Genomic DNA, 27,907 nt, shown 5'->3' with positions numbered 1-27,907 from the left:
GCTCTAATGTGGTGGCCCGTCCCTCTGAGAAATTACTAGAATCTGCTTGCTTGGCTGGTACCTCTGGCCTTCCTTTCACCCAAGATGCAAAGGAGCATTCATTCTTTGTGAGCAAAGATTCATGAGGTTTCAATGATGTAAACCCACCCATCAAAGGGGTGAAAGAGGAGGTCTGGGACAAAAGGCTCTGGGCCGTGAGTGAAACCCTGGAGGAATCTTGCGTCCATGAGACTCAAAAGTTCCATTCCCTGGAGCCAAGTGGACAGATACCTAGGTAGTACTGCCAGGCCTTGAGCATCGTCTCCTCCCAGAGTGGGGTGACCTCCTCAATCTTCACTTCGCTCTCTCCCGGTTTCACAGAAAGATCAATCTTGACGGTATCCTCCAGTTCCTGCCGTCTCTGTGCCACGAGCTGTTGCCAGAGAGTCCGCACCACCTTTTGGATGTTGTGCTGGACTAACAGAGAGAGCATATCACACAGTCAGGACAGCCTCAGTGCTTCTACCAGAGAAAGCCAGGAGAGGGCATATCACGGTTGCTTTTAGGCGCATCCTTCCTGAACATCACACCAGCTTTGCAAGCTCCAGTCAGAGAGAAGTCAGTATGTACGGAGATCCACGGGACTAATAATGATGCTACCAGCACCCATATGAGCTGGGCCTCTCCCCCACCTCCACCGCCAAGTCATCCTACTTCACATGTCCAGAGCTGGAAAACATGATTGATGGGCTCAGTGAGCCTCTTTCTCCCACCCCCAATTCTGTTAGATACCAAACAGAGAGATACCTCCTGTAAGCTCTAGGTATTAAAATAGCTCCCTAGAAACAGCTCCTTCTGACCTTGACTTTTATGTTGACCCCTCAAGAGAATGGACACTGAACCCAAGATTGTGCCCAGGTGCCCAGGAACCAAGCCAGTCCTAGTCCTCTCTCCTGGCACTGAATCATGCTTCCAACTACCTACCCATCTCAGTGTCCTGGAACTGCAAAGAAAGTGACAAATCTACAAAGCCAGTTGTACCTGCTATGCCCCACAAATATAATGCCCCACATTGTGCCCAGCTCCCTTGGGTCACTGGGTTATCTCTTTAGTATCAGCATCTACAGTCTGTTCTCTCACTAGGGGGATGGACATTGCTCAGTTCACCCTACTAGTTCAATCCCTAGATGCAAATGTTCATGTTGTAATTAACACTGTCAGAGCAAATTTTAAACTCTCAAGTTTTTGAACACTGGCTTTGGGCACCTATCAGACTAAAAAATAAAGGTCTTTGTTACCATCTGGTATCACAAAGTATAAGCAGCACAGTCGGCAAACTAAAGTGATAGAAGAAGGGCTATGAGGGCTTCCTGGATCAAGAGGGAGCTATCTTTCAAACTCATGGATCTGGCTGCATTTTTTAAAACAAATTGTCAATACCTTTCACTTGATCTGATTTTATCAAATCCAAGAATAAACTCCATTAAGCCAAAAATCTCATAGAGTAATGAGATTCTTTACTCCGTTCCCATTTTCTAGAGAAGAAGGCTGAGACAGAACTAGGTAATGGCTTGAACTGAGTGAAATGGCCTGTCAGTTTCCATATCAGACTACCTGAGAAGTGAAATCAATTTACAGTGAGGTCCTCTGCTATTTTATTTAGTACACTAAGTTCTTAGTCTAACCAAATCCCACAGAACTTTCCCTCCCTCCTTCCATCCATTGATTCATCCAACCATCCATCCATCCATCCTATTTCTAAGATAAAAACATCATTCCATTTTCATTCTCTATCAGGTTACCTTGCTCTATTCGGTTGTTCAGGGATTTCCAAGGACCTCTTCTGGCCTTTAAGAATCTTCTTAGTAGTATTTGCTTCCTTATTTTAGGAAGGATAAACTGAGGAATGCAACCCTAACAGCTACCACTATCCATCTACTCCCCCTAAAATAAACAACAAATAAAATGTACCATCGTTCAAGCTTGGGAATTCTTCCTCTCTTTTTTCTCTCGATTCTTCATTTGGAGAAAGAAAGACTTGATGATAAGGAGTCACTCTAGGCTTGGATTCCAGTCCAAATCCTTCTGGATAACTAGTGGACAAGAGATTGTTCACTATAAACTCCAATTTCTTTGGGATCACTCCGTTGTTCTTTACTACAAGAATCACCCTGCAAACTCAGTACATATCAGCATGAAAAAACCTACCTAGTCAGGTTAAAGCAAACACCTATGACAACTTCCATGACAGATATTATACAGAGCATTCCAGAAAATAATAAAAATGCCTTCTTTTTATTCCTACCTTATAAAATCCAATCCAGGCCCCTAATAGACCCCCTCAACCCTTTCCTATTTTCCCCATTATGAGATCTGTCATTTCCTTTTGCAGACTCACAAGACACTGAACTCTGCCTTTGCTTGGCACTGATCTCCTCCTGTGTGGAATGGGGCTAGGGCTGGCTTCACGAGCCTGTGATCCATGTGGTCATACATGGTGTGCACTAAGAGGGGTCCTGAGCTTGGGCTCTGCTGTCACCATCTTGAAATTCTGAGGAATGTTTAAACAAGGGCTCTGTATTTGCATTCTGGCAGAACCCCGTACATCATATAGCTGGTTCTACGTGGGGCACGGTTGTTTACATATGAGAATCCCCATGGACTATGTACTCTGAGGCTCCTGGTCATGTTCATGTTCATGGGCCCTCTGAGCCCCTCACTCAACCAAGCAGAGCAGACACTCAGTACATTTTTGGATTGAACCAAAAATGACAAAGAAGGAAATGAAAAAAATACCAGCATTTGAGAATGTCCATTCTTGAAATTTCTAGACGAAGTCTTTGGATTTTGGAGGCCATTTTGCTATATAGAGGGATCTGAGGAGGACAGAACTCCAAGCACATAAATTCTGCTTTTAGAATTCTGCTCCTCCTACCGATGCTTCCAGTGCTGATAAGGCCTAATTCTTGAAATACATAAAAGAAAAAAAGAACTTCCCCAATTTAATCCATACTCTGAAAATGGATTCTTTAATTTCAAACAAATAAAAAGGCGAGTACCTCCTCTGGGATAAGAGTGTTTTCTAGTGCTTTCAAGAGTGTTTTAAGACAAGTCAACTCTCATGTAACGTTCAACAGTCAACTCAACAGGCTTTGGGGGATTTTTTTTTTCAAGTAATCAAAAATAATTTGTAGTGGGATAAATGCATTTAAGAAAAAGGACAATGGGAAAATGTTATTATCTCATAGTCCATAGTAGAACTCAACATGGTTTCTATTAATAAGACAGATTATTCTTAAGCATATGATGCCAAGGCACAGGTGATACATGATATGTGCATACTGCCAACAGATAGAAAGTGCACATACACAAAAAAATAACATATTTTCAAAACTTGAGCCTCTAGAAAAGGATTTAAATAAGCTTATCTAATTTATTTTATGAGTATCTCTTACACAAGTAGGCTTATGGATATCTTTATATCACACATTGCATGTTTCCTGGCTTACATGATTAATTTATTATATATTTTCCCATTCGAAGATTGCATTTACTAACATTACTATTTCTGAAATATGGCTGCATCATAAAATCAATATATATATTTACTGTTGGAGTTTTTTGCCCAACCCCCCCACCCTGATTACATCAATGAAATATCTTACAGCCTGAGAATTATGGAAATAGGGTAAATTATTATTTCATGATGATTCTAGCTGCTCAGTCGCATGGACAGGTTTGAGGATGACTTACCATATTATTGGATACTGCACACAATTTGGGAAACCAAATACACAAAAAGATTGTGTCATCTACAATTGATCAACTTCAATTAAGTATCCCTCTAAAGCTTTCTTTCCTGCACTGAGCACTGGTGGGCAAGGAAGCAAATGGGCGGCTCTAACCTTCTTGTACTGAGCAGCAGAAGACAATGCATGAGACACAGGAGGAAGCTGGCGTTGGAATTATAGGTGGCAAAGATAATGTCCCAGTGTTCCTGAAGAAAGCCCAGGACGTTGAGAAGGCTGAGGCATTCAGAAAGGGACTGCTGCGGCTTGGAGAGGCAATACAGAATGACTTTATTTAAACTGCTGTATAAAGCACTGATGATACTGTCCTTCTGAGAAGAGGTGTTCTCGATGACCTGTGACATAAACACATACACATACTTGTGAACACTTTGCAGTTTGGATACCGACCCAGTTAATAGTGAAAGCAATAAATCTCAGATACTTTTCTGTGTTTCAAAAAGTGACATGCTCTAAAATCAAATAGGACTACCTAATTCTACAATGGAGCTTCTACTTAAATAAATAAATAATAAAGGGAGTTCAAACGTTTAGGTTTACTGAAAATTGGTGTAAAAAATTAAATGTTTATCACAATCATACTATGGAAAGTAGACAGAGGGACTGGAAATATTGGTAACAGGTTGACATTCAGTATATAAGAACATGCTATTAATAGTGTCCAATTTTTTAAAATTTTATTGACTTAATACTGGTTATCAGGTATAGATTAGTAAAATATTCCCATTATCATGCTCAGTACTTTTGTATATATCTGTATATGTTTACATCTATTGCCTCATTTAAACATCGTAACAACATCATGAAGTAGTCACTAAGATTATTCTACTTTAGAGATAAGAAGGCTGAGAGTCTGGGAGGTAAGTGGTCAGGGAGAGTCAAACCCACAACAGATATATGAGCCATGCTTTTAACCACTCTACCTTCTAAAAGAGACATGAGTCCCATGGATTTTAGTGCATGAGATATTCAGAGAGAGAAGGCGGAAGGGCCTGATTTGCAGGCTTAACACTGAAGCCATCCATCTCTTTGGCTTCACTGAAAAGATCCGCAGAAAAAAATTACGTGAAAATGTTTCATTCTATTAGAAAGGTTATTCATTAGTTATAGATTTTTCTCTTCGAATTTCATAGGTAATGCCAGTGTTTACGTTAATGAAGTTATGTTTTATTTAAATCTGCTGGAATTTGGGGTTCATGGTCTTATCCTCATCCTCTTCTGTCTTCAGATGGGTCACATCTTTCAAACTGAGGTTAAGAGTTGTGAGAGTCAGAGTTCGACTGTGGCACAACAGGATCAATGGCATCTTGGGAGTGCTGGGATGCAGGTTCGAGCCCCAGCCTGGCACAGTGGTTAAGGATCCCACATTGCTGCAGTTGCAGCTTATTTGGGCCACACATGGCTCGGATCTGATTCCTGGCCTGGGAACTCCATGTGCCATGGGGTGGCCAAAAAAAAAAAACAAAAAAAAATGTGAGAGTCAAAAGCAGCAAGCAGGAGAGAAGAATGTGAGTCCTTGGACCTGGCACCCCATTAAGACACATCAGCCCCAGGAGGCACCAACTCTTTGGTATTAGCTCTGAGTATTTGCTTTGGGAGATGCTAATGATTAAATGGTTGTATTCCCCCCCCACACCCCAAATTCGTATGTTGAAACTCTAGTCCCCCAATGCGGTGGTATTTGGAGATGGGCTCTCAGGGAGGTAATTAGGTCATGAGGCTGGAGCCCTCATGATGGGAATAGTGCCCCTATAGGAAGAGACAAGTGAGAGCGTGCTTCCTCTCTCTCCCCATCATGTGAGGATACAATAAGGAGAACATCACTAAAACCAGAAAAGGAGCCTTCACTGGACATCAGATCTGCTGGCACCTTGATCTTGGACTTCCCAGCCTCTAGAACTGTGAGAAATAAATGTTTGCTGCTAAGTCACCCAGTCTATGGTACTTTGTACAGCAGTCCAAACACACTCAGACAGGAGCTCAGTGGCTACTCTGATTCTCAACACAACCTCCCCGCAAAGCTGACAGGGGATATTTCTCTCTCCTCAGAGTCATTCCTAAATAACTCTGATAACACATTATTTTCGGATTGCCTGGAATTGTGCATCAGCCAGACTAGCTATCACTTTAGAATCTGTGCCAGGGCCCAGTCCTGGGGTCTTCAGGGGACTCCACTGACAGAAGGGTACTGGGAGCGCTGATGTGACTGACTCTACAAAGCATGAAGAGGAAGGAGAGGGGCTCTCCTGGATTCTGCTGCAGACAACATGCCGAGATCTCTGGCAGGCACTGCTGGGGGAAGATTTCAGCTTGGTAGGAGAAAGTGTTTTCCAATATTCACAGGTGTGAATCTCCTTGTACCACAGAGAGCTCCTAACACAAGGAGGGTTCAAAGAAAAAGTGAAAGGCCACTTGTCGGGAAAGGTGTCCAGAATGAAATGGGTATCAAGGACCTAAAAAAGGATTCGACTCTAGAATTTGGGGATTGTATGATTCTCCATTTGTGCGTATGTGTACACGTGTACAATAAAGAATATGGACAAATGTTCACACACGCACTTACATCAGCGTATCTATAAGCATGCATTGGCATGTGTGGGTAGGTAAGTAGATCTATCTGAAGAAAGAAAGGGATAGAGAGCCCATGCAAGAAAAATAGGACCAGGGAAAAATAGACTCTTGCCTTAATTTCAGGAAGGCCCAAATATGACAAATGGAGATAGATATTAAAGAAGAAAATGAAATAGGCCTTTTGGGATAAAGACCTTTTTGACCCTTTGTTGATGAGGAATACAATAATTAAGATTAAACCAACATTCACAATAAAACCCCAAAGAGAAGTGTGTAGAGTCTAGGAAGGGACAAAGCTCAGGTGCCTGTGCAGAGGGCTTGGGCCTTGATCCCTGAGATGGATCTCAGGTGGCCTAAGGCGAAGACACTGCAGGGTGCTCAACAACTGCTAGATGTTACCGGGGTAGTAAAGGTCCTCCTCCTTCCTCCCGCCCATCTCAGACTCTGTTTCCAGGAAGGACAGCAGGTCAACCTGGGCCAAGTGGACAGTAGCCACTAGTGTGTCATACAGACACCTGGTGGGTCAGCAGAAGCCTTACCACCATGGCCAACTTGGGGTTCTTACCACCATGATGTGTTCCATGATGAAGAGAAGGATGTGTCTGGGGTCTGCTGAGAACATTCCACTGTACAGCTTCTCCACCAGCTTCTGGGTGAAGTGGGAGATGTTGGCAAGGGAAGGGGCAGCAGCAGCTTCTGCATTTGGCTGAGGCTCTCTACTGCCTGGGAGGTGGGGAGGGTGACAGACCAAGGCTGAGAAATCATCAGCGTGAACTGCCTTCTCTCCACAATAGTCTCCAGCCCTCTAGGTAACCAGCCACAATTTATCTCACCTCTGTATGCCCACTGTAACCCTCTGTGTGACCTGTTGCTCCAAAAATGAGGTTTTATACACAGTAGGTGCCCAAGGCACACTCATTTATTAATTGTGAATCGAGGAGTTCCCATTGTGGCGAAGTGGAAATGAATCCATCTCGGATCCATGAGGTTGCAGGTTCAATCCCTGGCCTCACTCGGTTGGGGATCTGGTGCTGCCATGAGCTGTGGTGTAGGTCGCAGATGTGGCTCGGATTCCGAGTTGCTGTGGCTATGGTGTGGGCCAGTAGCTATATCTCTGATTCAACCCCTAGCCTGGAAACATTCATATGCTGCAGGTGGGGCCCTAAAAAGCAAAAAAAAAAAAAATTAAATCGATCTTGAATGATGAGTGATATAAACCAAATGGGGAGGAGGCAAGGAGCAGCCTTTGTTCCAGCGGCCATTTGGAAGACGAGCAGGTGAGAATTTAAAGGCACAAGGTAATGGGAAGATGGTCCTGGTGACCCACGGCCCTGTTGTTACCTGGGGCAGAGAATGGAGCTGAAATGTCAAATCGTTCATCTGTGCTCACCAACACATAGCCATTGTGTTCAGATGTGGACACAACGGTCTCAGCTAATCCTTGTAACAACCCTCTAAGTCAGCCCCGACTGTCATCCTCACTCCCAGGGTCAGGCCCCTGCCTGGAATAACACCGCTGTCCAGTGACAGGGCCATGCTCACAACTAGGCTACCAAGCTCACACTTTCCCCACTCCACTCCCCTACTGCACTCAGATATTCCAGAAAGACCAAAAGTCAACGTTTCTGTATTGGGGGGCAAGAAGGAATCCAGAGGACAAGTCATGTCGCTAAGGATTTCCAGGCTCAGGAACCACGGAAAGGACTTTTGTTTAATTTTGTCAGGAAGGTACAGCTTCCCCAGAACCAAATGTTTTGAATGACGTTTCAATTTGAACTTCTTAGGGCAATGACAGACTATTCATCCAGATTCATTCATTTAAGGAACATATGCTGCACCTAAGTCAAAGGTGAGCAGAAGAGCGTTAAATTGACATCTTAACTCCCCTCATAGGAGGAGGCAATTCTTCTGGAAGCTAGAGGAGAACTGATTTGGGCTCAGAGGACAGGACTTTGTTTCTGATTGGCCCAGCAATGGCAGGGGTGACATGGAAAGTAGCAAGTGTGTCATTCCTGGAGTCTCTGGGCAGGGTAGTGAGTGCTTGTTGTGGACTCATGCACGGACTGACCTACGAGGGTAGGGTGGCTTCCTGTGGTTCCTAAAGTACCCCACAGTCCTGCAGGTCAGTCTTCCTCTAGGGTCCTGGGGTTATTAGGAGCTGGCAGGCATGTTGCTTTCCTGCTCAGCTGTCGGCAGCTGCGTGTCATAAACAGGAGGAGCAAGTCATCTCCCTCACTCACCTCTGAGCATCGGTGCACGACCTCCACTCGTCACGTGAAATATTTCCATGGTGGAAAGCAGAACCTCAGACTGGAAGTCTCGCTTCTGTTGGATGGTGGCATTGTCTGGAGAAGCCTGGAAGCAAACTCTGGTCTAAGGCAGAGGCCACACGGCCATCATGTCCACTCAGTGCCCACTGGGTCCTCTTGCCTGGCCCATATGCTAATACTGTAGCTGCTGGGAGTATTGGCTGCCAGTAGCTCACAGCTGCCCTCCTCTGGGGCATTGCCCTCGGCTGATCAAGTTGCCTCACCCAGGTGGCAACACCCACTTCCCAGAGCAAGAAGGCAAGGGGGGAGAGTGGAGGGGTGGGTTCCACAGTCAGCACCCGGCAGGTATCTCAAGGTGGGGCTGACTCTGGGATGCAAAACTCCCCTGGGGGCCAGGCTGTGGCTGATACCATTTCCTGGCTAGCTTCTCCCTTGTCCCTTCTCTAGTTTCCTGAGAGCACTGCCCCCGGTGAGTCACTTCCACAAAATCCCTGCCTCAGGCTCTGCTTCTAGAGTCCTAGCTAAGACCTGCCCTCCTTCATCTATTTGCTTGCTGCTTGGTGTGCTCCCTGCACTGCCAGGACCTGCAGTTCCCAGAGGACCCCTCCCACCCGTCGCTGAAGTCCCAGGGGATGTTCCTGACCACCAGCCAGCTGGCATCAACAGGTCTGGGGGAGCCTCTCCAGAGATCAGCCCCGGATCTCCCTGGGCATTCCCCGCCCTCAGTGTGCCCAGGCCCTCCCAGGCTTGCTCCCACAGCACACAACCCAGTAACACCCTTTCCAACCTACCTCCAGGAGCACCTCCAGCGGCACCCACTGCTTGGGATTGGAGCTCCCAAGCAGGAGCTCCCTCAAGAGTAGCTGCATGAATTCCCTCAGCTGCTTCTGGGTGGGATGTGACTCAGCAGGAACCTGTAGACCCTCCACCGTGCTGTCACCTTCAGTCTCGGCCTCGGGACTGCTGATATTCTGGGCGGACTCGGTCATGGCCCCCTCAAAGACAAGAGAACCCCAGCATGAGCAGCCTTCCCTGCCTCAAAGCACCTGCACATCCACCTCTGAGATGTGCACGATGGGATCCCATCAAACCCATTAACGTGAAAGGAAACTGAGGCCCCAAGGAGGCAAGCAGCTTGTCCGGAGTCCCAGGGCTCATAAGGTGGCCTGCTGTGGTCTCTGAACCTGAGATGGGTGGGAGTGATGGAAAAAAGCTGAACACACAGCAAGAGAGACGTGCAGTTCTCAGCAAGGAAGCCCAGGATGTGTCCCTGGCAAGGCGTGTCCCTCCTCAAAGCCACAGCTCCCCATCAGTCCAATAGTAATGAGAAAAAGGAATTCACAAAGCTGTGTGAGAATGAAGTGAGAACCGGTGTATCTGGTAATGCCTGACCCCCGTGTGTGGTCAAGAGAGGTGGTTTCCACCTTCAACAGCGGGACCCTGCCCTTTACTGCCTGCCAGGCTCTGCTGACATTGACAGACAGGACCCTCAGATGGAAAGAGAAGTAGGTAGGACCTCAGCCACTCCTGGTATCCAAGTCCCTGAAGCATCTTGTCCTTCACTTTCTCAGCTTTACTTTTATAAAAAATATTGGGAGATAAATGAAATGGGGGTCCTTAGCCTGGATACATCCAGGAGATACTGGGAGGCCAAATGACACAGCAAAGGACACACAGCCAGGGACTCCTGATTCTTGGCCCATGAACTTTTCACTCAAGATCATCTGTTGGCACCTCCCTTTGCTCATTCATAAAATTAATGCAGCCATTTTTAATTAAGCCATAAAATGAATTTAATAGCACCTAGGGAGGCGGTGACTGCATTAATTAGCTCCATGCGGCCTTGACTGGAAAGATGCCATATAAAATCGCAGCAAATCGAAGCCTTTTGGCCACCAGCCTTCTGCATTAAGAGAGTCTGTTTTCTGTGAAACAAAGGTCTTTTGGAGCTGACTTCAAGGGGAAAGGAAGCGAGGAGGTGTGGGGATGAGAGCTCTGGAACTAGGGCCTGTGTCATCCATGGTAGGCTGGGAGGCAACTTTGGGCTAGGCCCTCCCTCGGGCAGGAAGTACTGAGCATGGGGAGGAAGAGTCCTGGGTCAGAGTGTGCTCTGTGGCTGCTGGCTGGAACCCTGGCTCAGGAAATGACGAGCCTGGCCTGCGGATGCAAAGGCCGAGGTGGGATCTGGGCTGAGAACGTCAGGCCGTCCACTTCATGGCCCTGACTCTCTCCAGATGGAGGAAATGATGAGGGCCACCACCCTGCTGCCCAAAGGGCCTCCCTTTACTTTTTATTGCGTCTTTTTTTACTTACTTTCCTAGTATGTTGCTTTAGGTGATATTAACCCATGGAGCCACTTTATCTCTTTGCAAATCTTCTGGTCTTTCTAGCTGATCGTTTTATTTAAACCACACACCCTTCAATTTTATTAGGCTATTTAGTGTTATTTTAAACTGACTGATGGAAAGGACATGGGCTTCGGGCTGAGCAAGCAAGGTTTACATCTCTGTCACTTCTTAACCACGTAAGCTGTGGTGAATTTGATCTTTTTAACCATTTTGTGAGATAGGTCTCATGGCCGCACTAAACTGGGAGGAAAGTGGTCCGGGTCGCTTCACCTCCTTGAATCTCACTTCCCCCTTTAACATTGCCTGTGATGGGCTGGTGAGGGTATATGACACACCAGGCTCAGGACCACTGTAGGTGCTCAGTAGATGGAGGCTGTCCCCATGAATATACTTTTGGAAAGGATTAGCTCAAAGGGCAGGTTCATTCATTTACATGGTCATTGAGCCAGTAATTATGGGGCAAACATTAGCTGCCCTCGCTGCACTTTGCATGGCTTTCTAAACCCTCCACTTACCAATATGCCCAGCATGTTCCTTTGGCTACAGTTACTAAGGGGGTCTCTGCCCATCCTCACACTGGTCCTCACCCCCCTCCCCCACATCAGCTCCAGATGCTCTTAGCCCACTGAGTCCCCTTGACCTGCTGGGACTGGCTCTTGGTTTCAAACCCACTTGCATCTCCTCCCACAGTGCCATCTCTACCCCACACTCACACCTTGTCCTCAACACCCCAGTTGGTCCTTCTGCCCTCCGAGCCAGGCCTCAGTAAACCCTCTGATGGAAAGAAGCCGTGGCCTGCTTTGCAGGACCCTGCTTTGCAGGACAAGAGTCCTGAAAAGAAGACAGGACTCTGTTCCAGCTCCGCACCTCCCCTGGCTGGGGCACCGTCCAGGCGTCCTGGGATGGAATGTGCTGATTCACCTTATCACTGAGGAGACGTTCCACATAGAATTAGACTTGATCTTCTGCCACCACATTTCTCATTACCGAGATTCCTAACAACTCAAAAACTTACTGAATCTCAGAGCCAAAAATGACGTGACGCCAAGAGAAGGAAAATTACCCAAGTTGTTTACTTAAGGTTTCAGCCAAGTTGCCTTAAAACATTTGTTAATTTTTTCTGGGGGGTGGTGGGGGGACCTCTGCCCTTCACCCTTGAAGGATGATGACACTCACTGCTGCTCTCACTGCGGCAGGGCAGAGGCATGTCCTACCTTATGGGTTCCCAGGGGAAAGGTGACTGCAGCCAAGGTCTGGAGGAACTCCGGGGACCGCCAGGCCGGATCCTGGGGGTAGGTGCTGTGCACAAGGCCAAGGAACTGCAGCACGCTGGCCGGGAAAGTCCGTTCCCAGTCGCTCTCTCCAGGACCTGCAGGGGGCTGAGGACACACTTCATGAGAGGCAATGCGTAGAAGCATGACTTGGGGGTACAAGGAGCCAGGGGATGAGAAATCTAGGGATAAGACCTCTTTTCTGAGACTCTCAACAAGACACCTATTGCAAGACACCTAGGACTATGGATTAGCATGGGTAGTGGTCATCAACTGAGGAAGGGTTTAAGATGTGGGGGCTTGTTCTAAGGGCTTCACAGGATTCCTCTTCTCACTGCATAACAACCCCCTGTGGTGGCTTTTACATCTACCCCTGGTTTACACATGGGAAGACAAAGGCACAGAGAGGTTAAGCAGTATGTTAATGTTCAGCCAGCAGATAAGGGGCAGAGCCAGGAATTGAACCCAGGCAAGGTGGCTATAACATCTGTCTTCCCCATACTGCTGTATGTGGTATGATACAGCCTCTGTGCTCAGAGAGTTTGCCAATTAGGGTTGACCCCAGCTTTCCCCAGTTCAGTAGTCACGCTCCCAGCTATAGACCCTGCCTTGGCCGATACATGGACAAACCCTGGCCAAGGCTGCCTGGGCTCAAGGAACCCCTTCCCCATCAGCCAGGGGTCTGGAATGGATCATACTGCACTGAGGTGATACCCAGTACCCTGTGGGGACCTGGGCACTGGTTTGCCCCACACCATAACCTGGTCTGGGCCATCTGGCTGAGCCTCCATGCTGGCTACACCTTAGTGCCCTGCTGGATGGAGCCCATCTCCCTTGACCACCTGTGCCCAGCCACTGACTCTAGTCCTGATGTGTCCAGCTGCTGCCTGAGGTCCTACTCTGTCCTGGATGGTCAGTCTGGAACTTGAAAATTGACCAACCTTAATATCAGAGTGACTCCCTACATAGCCATGCCAACAGCTAGACTGAGTGACCAGCAGCCTACCTCTACAGATCTTAGGGGTGGACGTCAGCTCTTTCTCTGGCCGGTTCCTCAGCCCCAGCCACCTCCCACCATGGCTTCCTCATTTCCCCACCAGCCTATTTTGAATCCTGACCCCCTGTGCATGAGTTAGGATGTCCTGTTTGCCAAGTAGGTACTGAATGCCTGAAACTAAGCCTCATTCTAGAAAACTCAAATGTAAATGAAGAAAAAAAAAGGCAATATATATAAGACAATTAGAGAGAAGTTTAAAATCTCATTTCCAGGATCTGGTGAGAATTTGGTATGGGTTGAGCAGGCAGGCAGAAGGAAACAGCTTCTGAAGTTACATACATCTGGCTTCTCCACCAGGTTTGTACAGCAAGATATTAGATTTAGAGAGAATACCAGAGGTTGGAGTCCAGAGAGCTCTTTCTGAAGTTAGTCTGCCTGGTTCGAATGCTGCCTCTGCTACTTAACTAACAGTACGATTTTGCGCCACTTTCTTAATCCCCCAACACCTTCAGTCCCAACTCTGTAGAACAAAAATTGTCATATGACCTATTTCATGAAGATTAAATGAGACAGTGGAGTGTTTCAGGATTACTTTCACAGTGATGAGCACAGGCTAAATACAGAAGAAGCTGGGAGATAAGGTCAGACATAGAGGACTTGGACTTTTGGAAGAATTTTGGATCCAAGGCATTGAGTTAACAGGCATTGCCTGAAGGTCCCAGGCAGTGCCCTGGAATGAAATGCTAATGCTGGACACCCATGCCTCCACCATGCCCTTGCTCTGTGATCCTGCCAGAGTAAGTTAACCTCCACAGCTTCAGTGTCTACATTTGCACAAGGGAGATGATGCTGTCTTCTCCAAAGGAGAGTTGCACACAGCAGAATAGCTAACATCTACCAGAACAGTGCTAAACATTGACAAGGTCTGGAAGCAACTAGAAGCGTCTTAGAATAAGAGCTGGTGAGTATAAACAGGCACTTCATTTTGAAAAACTATTTGACAATATCTACTAAAACAAGTCACACGTATATCTATGACCTCCAATTTTACTCCTGGGTCTATCTCCAACAGAAAGGTGTATGTACAGCCACCAAAAGATATAGCAGCTTTATTCATAATATTTCCAAATAGAAACCTAGAATGGATAAATAGTGATCCATTATCATAATACTATACTACAATAAAAAAGAATAATAGAAAAGAATGAACTGCTGACATATACAACAACACGAGTGAATTCCACAAACATAATGAGTGAAAGAAGCCAGACACAGAAGAGTACATACTGTAGCATTCTATTGATAACAAGTTCAAGAACAGGCAAATGAATCTACGGTTACGACTACTCAAGGGAATAATAACAAAGTTCCAAGCAAAAAATAAAACAAATAAAATAAAATAAACTGAGAAAGATAGGTTGGCATTAGTCACTAAAATTGTGTTTCCGCCCTTTTTCTCTTGCCCTTCCAGTTTTCGCCCTTTTTATTTTGATGCTTATCTAGAATATTTGGTGAATGATGGCAGATTCTTCATTGAACCAAAACAATCTTTGAGTGACTTTGTTTTTGTTATGTGTGTGTTAGATCCCAGAAGGTTGAGGTTTTTTGACCTAGTTTAAGGGTCACGTTGCAATATACCAGTTACCCATTTTATGTTTGCTGTTATAATCTAAATGTTTGGCTTTTTTTTTTTTACTTCCTCAGTAATCTATATATTTCCTTTACTTTGAATGCATTTGTGTTATTCCTTCTGTTTGCTCTTTCTAAATGACATTAATTGATGAAAAAGTTAATAAACCCCTTATACTACAAACGGAAAATATGTGTTTTTTCATGCATCCCCCAATTAACTGCACATTAGGTCTACAATGGAAACATGAATAAGGTTCCCAGAGATGGTAAGTGTAAAGATCACATGCTCTGACTAGGGCAGAACTAAACTAGCGATGGGTAACAACAATAAAAACTAAAAAGGTCAACTAGATGGACACTCTAGAAAACAACAACAAATGAATATGTCAAATATTAAAATCTTAAAACTAGCCAGAAGAAAAACCAGGAGAATGATAAGTATATCAAAAGTTGCCTCTTTAAATAAATGCACCAGGAGTTCCCATTGTGGGGCAGTGGAAACAAATATGACTAGTATGCATGATGATGAGGGTTCAATTCCTGGTCTTGCTCAGTGGGTTGGGGAGCCAGCATTGCCTTGAGCTGTGGCGTAGGTCATAGATGTGGCTCAGATCTGCATGGCTGTGGCGTAGGCCAGCAGCTGTACCTCTGATTCAACCCCCAGCCTGGGAACTTCCATATGCTGGGGGTACAGCCCTAAAAAGTAATAAATAAATAAATAAATAAATAAATAAATAAATAAATAAATCCACCAGTCCTCAGTGCCTTAAGTAATGAGGTAGGAGAGATAAAGTGAGAGAATGAACTTACAAATTAAGAATAAGAAGAGGGGAATAATCACACAAAGTCAAATGAATTAAAAGAGACCATTTGTGCAAACTGAATAAATGGGAAGATCTTTTAAAATAACAATTACCCAAACTAGGTCAAGAAGACAAGGCAATAGTGGGAAAAATTCAGGCCCAAGAAGTTTCATAGGAATATTTATAGAAGAATCACGGGTTTAACATCTTCTTGAATAAAAAGAAAGAAGACTTTTTAAAATCGAGGTAGCATAATACTGATATCAAAATCAGACAACATATGACAAAGAGAAAACTGCAACCTAATAGCATTTATAAATATGAATGCAAAATCACAGATAAAATATTTACAAACAAAATAAGGAGGAATGCTAAAGGAATAAGAACAGTGACAAAATGAGATCTTTGCAAGAATGCAAGGAAATTTATTGATATACTTCATCATAAGCAAGTGGAAAAAAAACAACATATGATCAAAAAATTAAGTATATTCCTATTCTTTAAAAAAGCAAAAACTTTTATCTATACTTTCTTAGCATAATTACCCCCACACAGAAAAGTTGGTCAGAGATGAAACAGGCAATTCACATTAAAATAGAGATGATTAATGAGCAGATGAAAATTCTATCAACTTTAGTAGTAATAAATGTAAAAGAACTCAACCATGAGATCACCATCAGTTTGGCTGTGCAGTTGAGGCTATGAGAACAGGGCCAAGAACATCGATATAAGACAGTAGGATGTATGTTAGACGGAGGAAGGTACATGCACGAGGCCTAATGCAACCTTCCTAAGCAAGAAAATGCCTGAGGTACCCTCTGACCCACTATCTCGCATCCTGGAATTTACGTTAAGTTCTTGCTGACCTGGCTCGTAATTACTCCTGTTCATAGGCCACACGGCCTTTGCTATCCACACGTCTGAAATAACCTCCCTATCTTCCTCTGGTGGACTTTGAAAGTCTGAATCAAAGGCTTTCTGTGTCATGTCTGTAGCTGGGAGGCATCTGTCTACTTAAAGACCAGTGTCTATCTCGTAGGTAACTCAAGTGCAAAACCCACCTCCCCTGGTAGAGGTGAGCTCCTGGAAGGAAGAGGCTGTTTTTCCCCCTCCTCAGAGTCCCCAAAGCTCCTGACGTAAAGCAGTTGCTCAGAAATGTTCCCTTTGACTGAAGGCATTAAATCTACCAGTGAAGAAAGTCAAATGTTTACACACACACAAAAAAAAGAGGTGTCTTCTGAAAAAAGCAGAAAAACTCCACTGGGGACTTTTAGATTGATTTTCTCATTGCACACCTAAGTTATCACAGGGAACTCACCTTGCCTCTTCTAGCAAGAACTCTGAATAATACCTGCTAAATTTAGTACTATTGGGAAGCTGCTGGGAAAAGTCAAGGTTGACTGTTCTGAGTTTTGTCTTCCCCTCGGCACCCCCTCTCAGCATGTGAGGAATGGGTCTCACCTGGCTCATGGTGGCTTTCAGCATTTCCAAGAGCAGCAGGGCACCTTCAGTGCACAGCCCGGCCCGGACGACCTCTTCCTTGCGGTGCATATGCAAGAGCCACTGAAGCATAGCATCCAGGCTGTCCTGAAAGAGGAGGCAAGGGCTGTGAAGAGACCTGTGGCTATACGCCAAGGGGACCAGCTCTCCAGCCAGCACATTGCTTTTCCCAGGGGCCCTCAGTTGGAAAGGCAAAACAGCACAGTGGCAGCCCAAGTGGCTGGCCCTTTGGGGCACTTCCGCCCACTAATGGTGCATGAGGGAAACACACACCTCTAAGAAGGTGCTGAAGACCCACCAGCAACCTGCATTGAGTTTAGTTCTTTTTTTTTTCCGGCTTTTTAGGGCCACATTAGCTGCATATGGAGGGTCCCAGAATAGGGGTCGAATCAGAGCTGCAGCCGCTGGCCTACACCACAGCCATTTTGTTCTGACATCACAGGTTGTCAATGTCTCAATCAACTTTAACAAATTTTTGTATATGAGATTATAAAAAACACAGGACAAATTCAAAGGCTTCGGGGCAAGTGCAGAGTGCAACAGAGAGAGCACAGGGCTGACAGGCAGGAAGATCTGACTGTGTCTTTTTAAAAGCTGGGCTTACTTGCGCAATCTATTCAGCCTCTTGGCAGTTCAGTTTCCTTCTCTGTGAAATGAAAATTACATTATCTACCCCATGGGACTGTTATAAATATCAAGCGAAATAAAATATGTAAAACATCTATCACGGGTCCTGACATTCAGCAGATGTGTTTCCTGCAATATGTTCTTGGAAAAATAAAAATACAGGGTTTCTACGAACTTAGCACGGCATTTTTTTTTTTTTTTTTGGTCTTTCTGGCTTTTCTAGGGCCACATTTGCGGCATATGGAGGTTCCCAGGCTAGGGGTCTAATCGGAACCTACACCAGAGCCACAGCAATGCTGAATCCGAGCCACGTCTGTGACCTACACCACAGCTCACGGCAACGCCAGATCCTTAACCCACTAACTGAGGCCAGGGATCAAACCTGCAACCTCATGGTTCCTTGTCGGATTCGTTTCCACTGCGCCACAACAGGAACTCCACTTAGCACAGCATATTAAGAACTTTATTTTTAAGTGTGATCTATAACATCATTAGCATATATCAAGATTTAAATAGATAAAATATAAGGACATGCAAGAAGGGAGACTTTTAGCCTTCTATTTGCAAAGCCTCCCCTCTCCACCCATGTCAGTTCAGTGGAGTCTGACTCAATGCAATTAAGACCAAGAAACAATCTCTGAGTCTATTTGGCAGGTGCCCAGGAAGGTAAGGGGTAGGGTCTGTCCTCGAGATGCTCAGTATCTAAGGAGAGAGGCAAATAGAAACCTGCTGGTGCCATATGAGGTGAAGGCATGTGAGGCCCAAAGAGGAATGGCTCCCCCCCTGAGGGGTTCTAAGCAAGAGATGGCATCTGAGCTGACAACTGAAGGTAGACACCTTTCTAAGTGGGTGATGGTGGGAGAAAGAGCTCATTGAAGGCCAGAGCAGGCAAGCACAAAGCAACTGGTCTAACTGGAGAGGTAACTCAGGAGGATCACAGCACAAAGGGCCAATGAGAGAGGAAGCTGGGCTGGAGAGACAAGTCAGACAGCCAATCAGGAAGGGCCTTGGTGCTGGCTGGGGAGTCAGAACCTGATCCCACAGTTTGGTGCAAGTCAGTGAGTTAGTGAGCAATAAGCTGGTGAGAAGGTATATACAGTGAGTGTAGACTCTTCTTTAGAGAAATTTGACCAAGGAAAGACAGGAGAGTGATAAACAGGAGAGCAACTAGTTGAAAGTATGAGTCAAGAGGACAGCTTCTGGTTTTAGGTGGGACATGATTTACCAGACTCACGGTCTGTGAGGAAAGAGTCAGTGGAAAAGGAGATGCTGAAAATATTGAAGAAGGGATAATAACAGGGTGAGGTCACTCAGGAAAGGAGTGGAAGGAATCCAGACCAGCCCTGGAAAGCTGCCTTTTGCCACTGATAGTGGAGAGAAGGTGATAAAGGAGGTTATAGAATATGTAAGTAATGGAGCATTAGGTCCTGGGGCAATGCCCCCTTCATGGGGGGCCTCTATTCTCGCCATGGGTAAGTCATCTGAGCAAAGGGTGCCTGTAGGCCAGAAGATTCAGGGCGTAAAAGGTTCACACTAGAAGGCAGAGGAAGAGCAGGGGCATTACTAAGGTAAAGGTTCATGCTTTTTTTTCTGATGCTCTTTAATGGTGATAGCAGCAATTTACCTCCCCAAGCTGCCCCTGCTGTTGTATGATTTCTCTAGCTGTACCCAGAAGAAGAAAGACTTTAAAGCGAGACTGATAAAAGCAGAGACATGCCCAGAGGGACATGGGGGACAGAGGCTAAAGAAGCGAAGGGTGTTTGAAGAGATAGCCAGGGGGTTGGGACCACCAGGGAAGGAAGTGGTCAGGAGGGTAGTTGGAAGACATGGAGGAAGGAAGGCATAGAGAGTCTTAGGGACCCGCCTTGGTCACACAGAACCAGAAAATCAAGTGTCACTCCATGCCAGGAGCCCCAAGAACCTACTTTGGGCCCATCTTTCAACTCTGTCAGTGGCGTCTGCAGGAAGAAGGTGGACACGATGAGGTAGACTTCCGGAATATGAACATGGTGGGCCAGAAGGTCGCTCAAGACTCGGAACCCAGGAAGCAGGCAGGAGCTCTGGTCAAGCATGGGAGGGTGGCTCTTCAGGTTATCTGTTGATCGGGGGGAGGGGGGCACAACATCCAACTGTGAACAACTGCTACTCCTCCTGGCCGAGGTGGGGATTGGGCCCAGGAATTCCCACTACTCACCCAGCGCATAGAAATGTCAGGTGGAAATACATGGCAAAGGTACAGAAACACAAGAAAGTGCTCAACAAGAATTCCTTTCCCTGTTCCCAACACGCTCATTCATCTGTTCATTCATTCAAAACCAGATGCTTCTTTGGTGCCTACCACCTTAGAGGCAACAAGACCCCTTTGTTTTAGGCAATAAGGACATAGTGTTTTAACAAAATATATAGAACCCCAGGCCTTCATCAGCTACTTACAATGTGGCGGGAGGGAAAGACTTTAAGGAATTTAATACCCTGATAAGGATATGCTTGTGAACATGATAAGCACCATATAAGAGAAGTGCCCTAGTCCAGGCAGGCCCCTCATCTCCGAGAGGAAGTGACATTTGAACTGAGACCTGAGGATGAGCCCACATCCACCAGGAGAGCCGTGCTGATGTGGAGGGTTGGAGAAGTGGCCTAGGAAGAGGGAAAGTGCTGAGGAGGCTTTGAGTAATAGGAAGACATCCCTACACCTGAAGAGCAGTGAGGCCATGGGGAGGATCCCCAAAAGGAAGTCAGAGGGGGCTGAGGCTGATGGGGATGGTCAGGGTCAAGGGGATCCTCCAATCCTGGAGCTGGACAGCCCCCAAGCAGGTTCTGGCAGGTCTCACTCACAGAGCATAGATGGCCCCCGGCCTCCTGGAGACAGCCTCACACTCACCCATCATGATGTCCATACCCTCGGAGCTGCGTTCCACCCAAGACCCTGCAGACAGGCCATCTTTAAATCGCCCGAGGAGGGAGGGGCTTGACAAAAAGTGCAGCAGCAGCTTCAATCCCAGCACCACCGTGCTGGGGTGCAGGTGACCCTGCACAAAGAGCAGGAACCAGTCGGGCCCCAGGTTCAGAAATATCTCTTCCTTTGTCCTGGTGGGGGAGGGGTCGATACATGCTATTAATCATCTCTTAGCACATAAGCAAATGACATGTCCAGGAAATACCAATACAGGCAACCTCACTAGTCACCTAGAAAAGGCGTGTTAAGGTCACCATTTGGATATCACTTAGCAAAGTACATGCTACATTTTTCAGGACTGGTGAAACAAAATGTTGACAAGGATGCTGTAAAATAGATGAATTTATCTCTTAATGGCTGGAGTGTAAGGTAGCCAAAGTTTTCAAAGCAATTTGAAATTATATATCAATAGATAGAAAAATACATAGGCCCTTTGATAGCCTTTCTCAAAGTAATATTCATACTTAAACCATGTCTGACTAACCACCCATCTAATTGCCCTGATACAGTCATGCATGTGTTTACATAATTGTTACTTAAGTCCTTTTTTTAATATACTGGTCAAAACTAATCTAAATGAATAATCCAATACATATGCATCTGTATTGGTGTAGACTAAAAATACATGTTTAACTGTCATTTTCAAAACTGAATTTTAAAGCAATGAATCTAGAGAATACAGGCTCGTGGGGGGACATGGAGGGCAAAGAGATGGGCAACCAACCCTTGGGGCAAAGGTTCAGCAAAGGACTCCGCCTCCTGAGAGCCAGGGAGGGATCCATCCTAGCTGGGCAGTGTTCTCAGCACCAGCTGCCACACTAGGCACCGTGAGGCTGTGGCCACTGGAACCAAGAGTCAAGAGACTGTCCTTTCTTCTAGCCATGCCTCTATTTACTAATGACTTAGGTAGAGTTCAGAGTTCATTTTCCTTCATGATGGTAATGACGGTGGTGGTGCTGGTGATGATGATGGTAATGAGGATGACAATGAGGGTTACCGTGGTAGTGGCGGTGGTGATGGCGATAGTGGTTACGGGATGGAATGTTGATAGTACCCCAGGTAACATGCTCAGGGCTAGTCACACATTAATTTCCATTGATGGAAGCTACTCTTTTTACCCTCATATAGATGAGTAGAAGAGAGGCACAGAGGGCATAGGTAACCTCCCCAAGGTCCCTGGGGGCAGAGCTAGGACTTGAACCCAGGAAGTCTAACTGTCAGAGCCTAGACGCTTAAGCACTCCATCACATTCCTTTCCACAAAGGTGAAAAGGAAGGGACCAGCTCATCTCCAAGGCATCTTCCATTTCTACCATGCTTTTTTTTTTCTAGGAATGTAGAGACTTTTTAAGCACTATTTGCCAGGTTGTTTTACTGAGGGGTAACTCCCCTCCTGCTGTTTCTCCTTGACCCAAACACAGGTACACACTAAAATATCAACTCAGTGAGGATAAGGATCTGGACTGACGTGCTCAGAACCGCATTCTCAGAGAGGAACAATGTCTGGCACACAGTAGGTACTCAACAAATCGACGCTGAATTAATGACTCCAGAGCTGAGATAAAGCAGGCAGTCAGATGGAGAGAGTTCATGGAATTTTTTGATTACACATTGTTTTGAAAGTTAATTGAAGGCACATACTTCTTTTTCTATCTTGGAAAAATAACTAAATAACTAATAGTAAAGAGCAGAAGAATTTGGCAAGCCTTTTCCTTGATAGATGTTACTTAGGCTAACCATTTCTCCATTCCATTGTCTGCCAAGTATAGGACATCAAAATCAGTAATTATCACATCTGCCAAAACAATAACAATTATACTATAGCAATGGTGACAAAAGGAGTTTATTGTAATTATACCAATATGTGTTTCGAGTTACTCACGCCCATTTAACATTTGCATCAGAATATCTTAGGGCAAGGTCTGCTTTATTGGGTGGAGAGAACATAATTTTCTTTCTGACTAGAGCAGAAAACACACTGCAGAAAACCAACTCAGAGATGCTAAACTTTTCATTAAGAAAAGGTTTTAATACCATACCCTGTATGAGGCGGCCTCGTGCCAAATCACTCTTTCTGGAGCTACTTACTCAGAGGACAGATGAAGTTGGGAAGAAGATATTACACTGAGCAGCATCTCTAGCAACTGGTTTCTGAGCCAGATTGTCTTTCCAGATGTTTGGCTTCCAGCTACAGAAAGAAAATTCAGATTTGAGAGAAAACGGATGTAAAGAGACATAATATTTGCTGCAGTAAGCAATCGTATTCACAAAATGTTTAGTTCTCCCAGGAGTTGGGCCATGGATGGGACTTGAAATTTTGGCCTTGAATTCTAGATTTTCATGCAGTGCTTAAAAAGAATTTCAGGAAATGTTCCTAAAGTTCCCTTTAACTAAAGATATTTTTGATGCTCCTCTCTCCCTCTCCCCAGAAAAATCCTAAGAAGGACAAGGTCAAATTTATCTTCCAGTAGAAGAATTTTTTTTAATCATTAGAGGCTACAACATTTCCTGAGCACCTACTTAGGTGCTGGGCCTTAAGCGAGGCATTGGGGGGAAAGCAGTGATTATGATCTTCGATCTGGGTTCCTGCTCAGTTTCTTTTTAGGCTAGGCCTTTGCTATATCTATGTGGCACTAAAAATAGAGTTTGAATTGAAGCAAGAGGTATATAGGTCCACTGCAAGGAGAAACTATTTCTGAAGTGCTGTTATAACCCTGAAGGATATGGGAATACTGTCTTAATAGAAGATGTTTAGTTAGATACAAATTTTAGAATGAATTCCCTGTGAGATGAAGGATTAACTAAATAATACACTGTTGGCCCATTTGCCATTTATCCACTCCCTTGGTTGGCCAACTGGTTTTGCCACCACTTCAGGGCATGCCCACGATGCTGTACAAATAGAATTGATGAGGCAGCTTGAAGAAGTGGAGTCAAATTCTCCTCTATTTGAATTCTGACCCATCTCTCACTAAGGTCCTAACCTCTCTGAGTCTCAGTTTTCTCATCTGCAAAGTTGGAACAGTAATCCCTGTTTCTCAGGCTTAATCTAAGACTGAGAAAATTTATCCAGATTGAGTAACACTGTCCGGGAGAATCTTGTGATAGAAACATTTTCTAGCTCCCTGTCCAACACAGGAACCACTAGGCTCGTGTGTGTATCAAGCACTTGGGGACATGGCTAGTGTGACCAAGGAACTGAATTTTTAGTTGCATTTAATTTAAATTAATTAAAATTAAATTTAAATGGCTACACGTGGCTAGAGGCTCCCATCTTGGACAGGGCAGATCCAGAGGGCCCAGGACAAAGCATCAGTGTCAGTAATTGTCCCTTTCCCATCTGCCGTCGCAGAGGGAATGTGAACATAATATAGCTGCTGTTCTGAATCTGCTTGGGGAGAGAAAGACATAAAGAAATAAATCACAGACCTTCAAAGGAGAGTCAGCCCGAGGGCTCTAGAAGCACAGAGGAGGTGACTGGGCCTTTCCTGTGGGTCAGGGACTGGCCAGTGCAGTGGAGTGAGGAAGGGGTGGGGCCGGGGCAGGGGAGGCCTAACCCGCAGAGGGAATGGCCCATTCAAAGAATGGCAGACAGACCGTCACACGTTAGGACCTGTAACTGCTTCAGAGTGCTGAAACTAGGGCTCATCAGGGAACAATGATTAGGGAAACAGGGTGGGAAGGATTCAACTCTGAGTGTTGGCCGGGGTTGGGGCATGAAGGTCCCCCCACTTCTGGTCCACAGGGAACTGAGTGTCATCTCTGGAGGTTCTGGAAGCCATTCCAGGTTGTAAAGGAAGAACATACAATTTGCTTTTATTTGTGACCCTAATCATGTACCTGTGACCGCAGAAGTTATCACTTGGGAAAAACAGCTTGGCTGCGGGTACCTTCCCCCTCTTTTCCCTCAGCCTTTTGGACAAAATGGCCCCATAGCAGGGCCTCTCAGGGCTGCCATGAGGGTTGTCCTGCTGCCTTCAGATGGGCATCTGGGAAAGGCCTTCTCACCGGGCATGGAGGGGTCCGCGGCTCCGTCCACGCAGATCTGCCTCTCATTCACCGACGAAGGCTTGAGGGTGTACACAACAAACAGCCCGATTCTTAAGGCAGAGAGAGAAGGACACACTCAAATGTAGGTTTGGCCTGTGTCTGCTGAACATATTTGAAGGTTTTCTACAAAGATCCTCCCAAATGCGGCTTCATGGGGGGTTCGAGGGGAAACACGCTATTCTGTGATCAATGTGATATTTCCAGAGACTTCTAAAACCTGTCATCAGGTTGTCATCAGAGCAACTAACTCAGGCTCTGCCGGATCGATAGAACAGACAGTGATGAGGTCAGAAAAGGTGAAATGTCCTGCCAGCTGGGACTGTTCTGGCTGGTGAGGATGGCTGTGCTCACAGAATTTCTTGAGTTCTTGGCACAGTAGGTGTGTCTGCACACCAAGGAGCAGTGGACACAGAGCTCTGCTGGGGAGCCTAATGGACCTCTTTTCTCAACACTGGTTCTGATCAGAGACACTCCTAAAAAGTCCCAAAGAAAGAGGACCTGGAGTTCCCGTCATGGCTCGGTGGTTAATGAATCTGACTAGGAACCATGAGGTTGTGGGTTCGATGCTTGGCCTTGCTCAGTGGGTTAAGGATCCAGCGTTGCCGTGAGCTGGAGTGTAGGTCGCAGACTCAGCTCAGATCCTGTGTTGCTGTGGCTCTGGTGTGGGCCAGCAGCTCCAGCTCCGATGAGACCCCTAGCCTGGGAATCTCTGTATGCTGTGGGTGAGGCCCTAGAAAAGACAATAAAAGAAAAGAAAAAGGACCTGCCATTGTCTTGAAGGGCAGCGATGCGAGGTTGATAGTGGTCAGGAGAGAGCTGGGGCCTACCTTCCCTCATTCCACAGCCTCAAGGCTCTGCCCTTCCTCCCGGGGGAGCTGATGCAGTACCTGAGCAAGTCCTGGAGACTGAAGTGGCCCCTCAGCTGACAGCCTAGGATGGCAATGATGGTGGGCATCTTGGAGGGGGTGAGGCCTGGCTCATTGAAGAGGAAGACGAGCTTGGGAATAAGCCTCGCCTGATGAGCAACTTCAGCATTCCGGGGTCCTTCCCTGGTGAGCCCAGAAGAGAGGCAGTAAAAGCTTTTACTGGAATGAACCAAATTTGCTGTGTTTCTGCTAAAAAGGTTTTGCAGGCTGGGCTTGCTCTGTAGCCCTCTGACTCCAATGCTCTCTTGGCAACTCATCAAAAGGCTGTCAGACGCCCATCAAATACGTGTCTGCCCAGTGCCAGCGTGGCTCTGCCACCCCCGGAAACCATCTTCAAAGACAAACCCCAGTTATTGACTTTTAAATTCCAAGCCTCGGGGAAAAATAATGCTGGGCTCAGAAAACTCCGAACAGAGAGAGCAGACTGCAGTGTGACCGCGGAGCACTTCCCAAACGCCGGGGCGCGGGTCTCGAAGAGCCTGTCTGGATGTGCACCTTCCTGCCCGCCCCAAACCACAAAGTGGATGAACACGTCGCCCGCCTAGAGTCAAAGGGGAGAGAGACAGAATTCAAGCCTCCCTCCCTCCCGCTTAGGGTAATCGAAAATCCAATTTCCAGTAAATTCTACTCCCCCAAAGAAAACAGCTCCCAGGATGAGTGTCCGTCTCTTAGGAAACAACAGGTACAGAAAGAAAATAGAAAGGGGGAAAAAGTGGAGGGGAGTGAATTTGGTTGGATTGCTCCTGGAACTATCTCTTCAGTACTAATGCATTAAATTCTGCCAAGCTCCACATCCCTGATACACGAAGAGGCAGAGCCAGCCTAGTACTGTGTGTGATCTGTAATCACAGGCTCACAGGGAAGGTTAAGTTCATCACCCATGAGCCCCCACTGTCCTCGGTGCTCTTTGTTATCAGCGCACCAAGCAGCCCGCTTTTCTGGCTGTGTCGTGTCCTTCTCTGAACTTCTAGCACCAACTGCTGTGAAATGGAGTGGGTTCATAAGAGAGCATCAGTCATGAGTGGCTGTGTGAAAAGATGGTTGCAAATTCATTCAAAACACTAAGGTGCTCGTGATCTCTAGAGAAACTGACCTGTGAGGAGGCAGGTGAGTGTGGGTATGTGATGAAGGACGTGGGTTGGTAAGTTGGCTTCCCTGCCTCCCTTCACCCTTATTGTGATCACAGCCCCTGGTTTTCTTTGGGAATTACCTCTTTCTAACTCCCCTCCACAGGGCAAGACATGCTCCTGATCTAGTCACATGACCCAAGAAGGTGCCACGGAACTCCATCCTATTGCTAAGACTATTGAGTGAGGAGTTCCCATTGTGGCTCAGGAGTAAGGAACCCCACTAGTATCCATGAGGACTGGGGTTCAATCTCTGGCCTCGCTCAGTGGGTTAAGGATCTGGCATTGCCACGAGCTGTGGTGTAGGTTAGAGACGCAGCTTGGATCTGGTATTGCTGTGGCTGTGGAGTACGCCAGCAGCTGCAGCTCTGATTCAACCCCTAGTCTGGGAACTCCATACGCCTCAGGTACAGCCCTAAAAAGACAAAAAACAGAAAACAAACAGACAGAAAGACTATTGAGTGAAAAAGAAGCCCTGTATGCTGACTGTGCTGAGCATAGGACATGCTGGGGCGATGCCCAACCAAAAAGATGCCAGCACAGAAGAAATCAAAGACAAGATCAGGGACAGATCTCAGGTAACATAATGTGAGCGCCATCCAGACAACAAATGAGGATCTTTCTCAGTCAGCTGTGTGAGCCAATGAACTTCCTCTTTCTCCACCTTCCTTCTTCCCCCACTTTCCTTCCTTAAGTTGGTTCGAATTGTATTTCTACCACTTGCAAACAAAAGAGCCCTAATTCAAAAAGTGACACTCAGTGTGATGGTATTTGGAGATGGGGTCTTTGAGAGATGCCTGGGTTACGAGGGTGGAGCCCTCACGAATGGGATTAGTGCCCTTAGGAAAGAGACCCTGGGAGCTCCCTCACTCCTCCTGCCATGTGAGGTTGTAGTGAGAAGACAACCCGCTATGAACCAGGAAGCAGGTCCCCACCATTCACTGAATCTTCCAGAGCCTCAATCTTAGACTTCCACCTCTAGAACTGTGAGGAATAAATTTCTGTGATTTGTAAGCCACCCAGTCTATGGTATTTTTATTAT

The 27,907-nt window shown here is 46.0% G+C and overlaps 1 protein-coding gene across 3 annotated transcripts in view; it reads right to left on the bottom strand.

Moving 5' to 3' along the window:
* Positions 1-27,907, bottom strand: part of WDFY4 (WDFY family member 4) — a 280,348-nt gene that overhangs the window by 129,542 nt on the left and 122,899 nt on the right. For all 3 annotated transcript variants that reach the window (XM_047759613.1, XM_047759614.1, XM_047759615.1), the window contains exons 26-38: positions 25,700-25,861; positions 24,771-24,862; positions 22,851-22,950; positions 20,689-20,894; positions 19,733-19,902; positions 17,142-17,267; positions 12,192-12,356; positions 9,421-9,624; positions 8,600-8,714; positions 6,925-7,082; positions 3,885-4,123; positions 1,951-2,072; positions 271-456 (exon numbers count right to left, since the gene is read on the bottom strand). In XM_047759613.1, the coding sequence (XP_047615569.1) occupies positions 271-456; positions 1,951-2,072; positions 3,885-4,123; positions 6,925-7,082; positions 8,600-8,714; positions 9,421-9,624; positions 12,192-12,356; positions 17,142-17,267; positions 19,733-19,902; positions 20,689-20,894; positions 22,851-22,950; positions 24,771-24,862; positions 25,700-25,861 (2,045 nt within the window). The remainder of the gene's footprint in view (positions 1-270; positions 457-1,950; positions 2,073-3,884; positions 4,124-6,924; positions 7,083-8,599; positions 8,715-9,420; positions 9,625-12,191; positions 12,357-17,141; positions 17,268-19,732; positions 19,903-20,688; positions 20,895-22,850; positions 22,951-24,770; positions 24,863-25,699; positions 25,862-27,907) is intronic.

The sequence above is a fragment of the Phacochoerus africanus genome, chromosome 15 (genome assembly GCF_016906955.1).
Source record: "Phacochoerus africanus isolate WHEZ1 chromosome 15, ROS_Pafr_v1, whole genome shotgun sequence".
Taxonomy (NCBI): Eukaryota; Metazoa; Chordata; class Mammalia; order Artiodactyla; family Suidae; genus Phacochoerus; species Phacochoerus africanus.
This window is presented reverse-complemented; position numbering and strand designations above follow the sequence as displayed.